At 41.0% G+C, this 2,076-nt stretch overlaps 1 protein-coding gene across 1 annotated transcript in view; it reads left to right on the forward strand.

Annotated features, from left to right (window-relative positions):
* The window catches only part of POLR1A (RNA polymerase I subunit A), a 65,228-nt gene that overhangs the window by 15,366 nt on the left and 47,786 nt on the right, over positions 1-2,076 (forward strand). Inside the window, exons 11-13 of the mRNA XM_019552564.1 lie at positions 1-120; positions 344-466; positions 1,565-1,792. The exon at positions 1-120 is cut by the window's left edge and continues 4 nt beyond it. Coding sequence (XP_019408109.1) covers positions 1-120; positions 344-466; positions 1,565-1,792 — 471 coding nt within the window. The remainder of the gene's footprint in view (positions 121-343; positions 467-1,564; positions 1,793-2,076) is intronic.

Consider the following 2,076-nt stretch of genomic DNA (forward strand, 5'->3'; position numbering starts at 1 on the left):
GGACAAAGCACTGCAGATAAACTGTACAATATTTGGGTTCGCCTTCAGAGCCACGTTAATATTGTATTTGATAGTGACATGGACAAACTAATTTCAGACAAATACCCTGGCATCCGTCAGGTGAGCATGAGAGAAAGTCTCCCACTCCTTAGACGTTGTATGGAAAGAGGTAGCTATAGAGGCAAGAACAGAACGAGAGAGGGAGAGAACATGGAGTAATTGTGGTAACTTCATAGGCATGTTAATACCTGTATCTGTCCCACATATTGGGTTCTTTGAGGCAGCATACATGTGACACCCGGATTTTATGGTTTTATCATTCTTTTCACACCTGTTTTCCAAGATACTGGAGAAGAAGGAAGGTCTGTTCCGCAAACACATGATGGGAAAACGTGTGGATTACGCTGCTCGGTCGGTCATTTGCCCTGACATGTACATTGGCACGAATGAGATTGGCATCCCCATGGTAAGGGACAGCAAAGCGACAAGTATTTTCAGTGCAAGCCAGCTGACTGGGCTGAGGATGTAGTATATTTGACAGTATAGTTTGCAAAGGTGCAATTTGTAATTCACTGACTACCTTGATGACTTGTCCCTGGAGCCCTACAAAATAGATTCCCCCAACACATTCACTGATTCTTACAGGGGTATTATAATGAAATAAATAGATGAAGGGGAGAGAATCTGTCAGATGTAATAAATAATCCCTTCAGGAAAGACCTTAGATGGAGAAGGACTGAATCAAGTGTGTGGCAGTATGACAGTCGCCACCCACTAAGTAGAATTCAGCTACTATTTTTTTTATGTGTTTGTTGTAACTGTATACTGTGTTTTATAACAGTAGTGATGGACCTTAAGGGAAGGTGCCAGATTTAGGTATTGGTAAAAGGCTGCTGTAATTCCTTTCTGACAGACTTGGACTTGCAAAGAGGTGAACTTCTCCTGGGATTTCTGAAGGTCAGGAGGCTCTGCAAGTTACCGTCGCTGGGATTTTTGCCTGTTGAACCAGGCTGATGGGGAAGGGTGTTTCTAGGATTGAAACCAAAACATAATTACATTATAGAAAAATTATAGAGGAGGAATAGAAATGTCTGTTAGAAATTAAAATGCATTATATTGGCCATACATCTGGAATGTATGGCCATACAGTGGCCATTCGTTCTTCCTGCAGTTTCAAAATTGTACTTTCTGAATGGATGGTACCATTTTAAATCTAAATGTGTCAACTGATTTTTTCTTTTTTAGTGATTAAAATATAGCTGAGAAGGAAAGACTAGCTTTGATTTTACTGGAGCTGAAGGAACACTATAAAAATAGTTTAGATGTCAGAAAAGGTTACTTGTATTTGTAACTTTCTTCCTCTGACATAGGTAGATCTAAATAAAACCTAGATAAAAGGCCAGATATTTTAGAGCTTTTTGATGGAGAGTAACACCAGTCTAATAGTAGGGATACTGGCTCCATGCTTTTTCTTTTGGGGAATAATATTTGACCAGTTGTTGATTGGTTAACATTTAGCAAAGCCATTTAGATTATTATACCTATTTTCCCCCCTCCCATTTAGGTATTTGCTACAAAACTGACTTATCCTCAACCAGTAACTCCATGGAACATCAAAGAACTGAGGCAGGCTGTTATAAATGGTCCCAATGTTCACCCTGGAGCCTCCATGGTCATTAATGAAGATGGGTCTCGCACGATTTTGAGCACAACCAGCCAGACACAGAGGGAATCCATAGCCAAGCAGCTCCTCACTCCTCCCACTGGTGCCCCAAAATCAGCAATGAAAATAGTGAGTACTAAACAAACCCAGCCCAGCAGGGTGGTGTTCTAAGAAACTTTCTTTGGTGGGAGAAAGGTAGTTACAAATATGTGCTAGCATCCCAGTTCTCTGAGCCAGCTGAAGCAAGGCAGGATAAAGTCATAAATGCGTAGCTAAAATTTCCATTTCTTAGGTTAAGAATTATTTCTTCTTTCCTGAATTTCATTTCATAGATTTCATAGACATTAGGGCTGGAAGGGACCTCGGGAGATAGAGTCCAGCCCCCTGCCCAAAGGGCAGGAAGTCAGCTGGGG

The sequence above is a fragment of the Crocodylus porosus genome, unplaced genomic scaffold (assembly GCF_001723895.1).
Source record: "Crocodylus porosus isolate Cpor-Errol unplaced genomic scaffold, CroPor_comp1, whole genome shotgun sequence".
Taxonomy (NCBI): Eukaryota; Metazoa; Chordata; order Crocodylia; family Crocodylidae; genus Crocodylus; species Crocodylus porosus.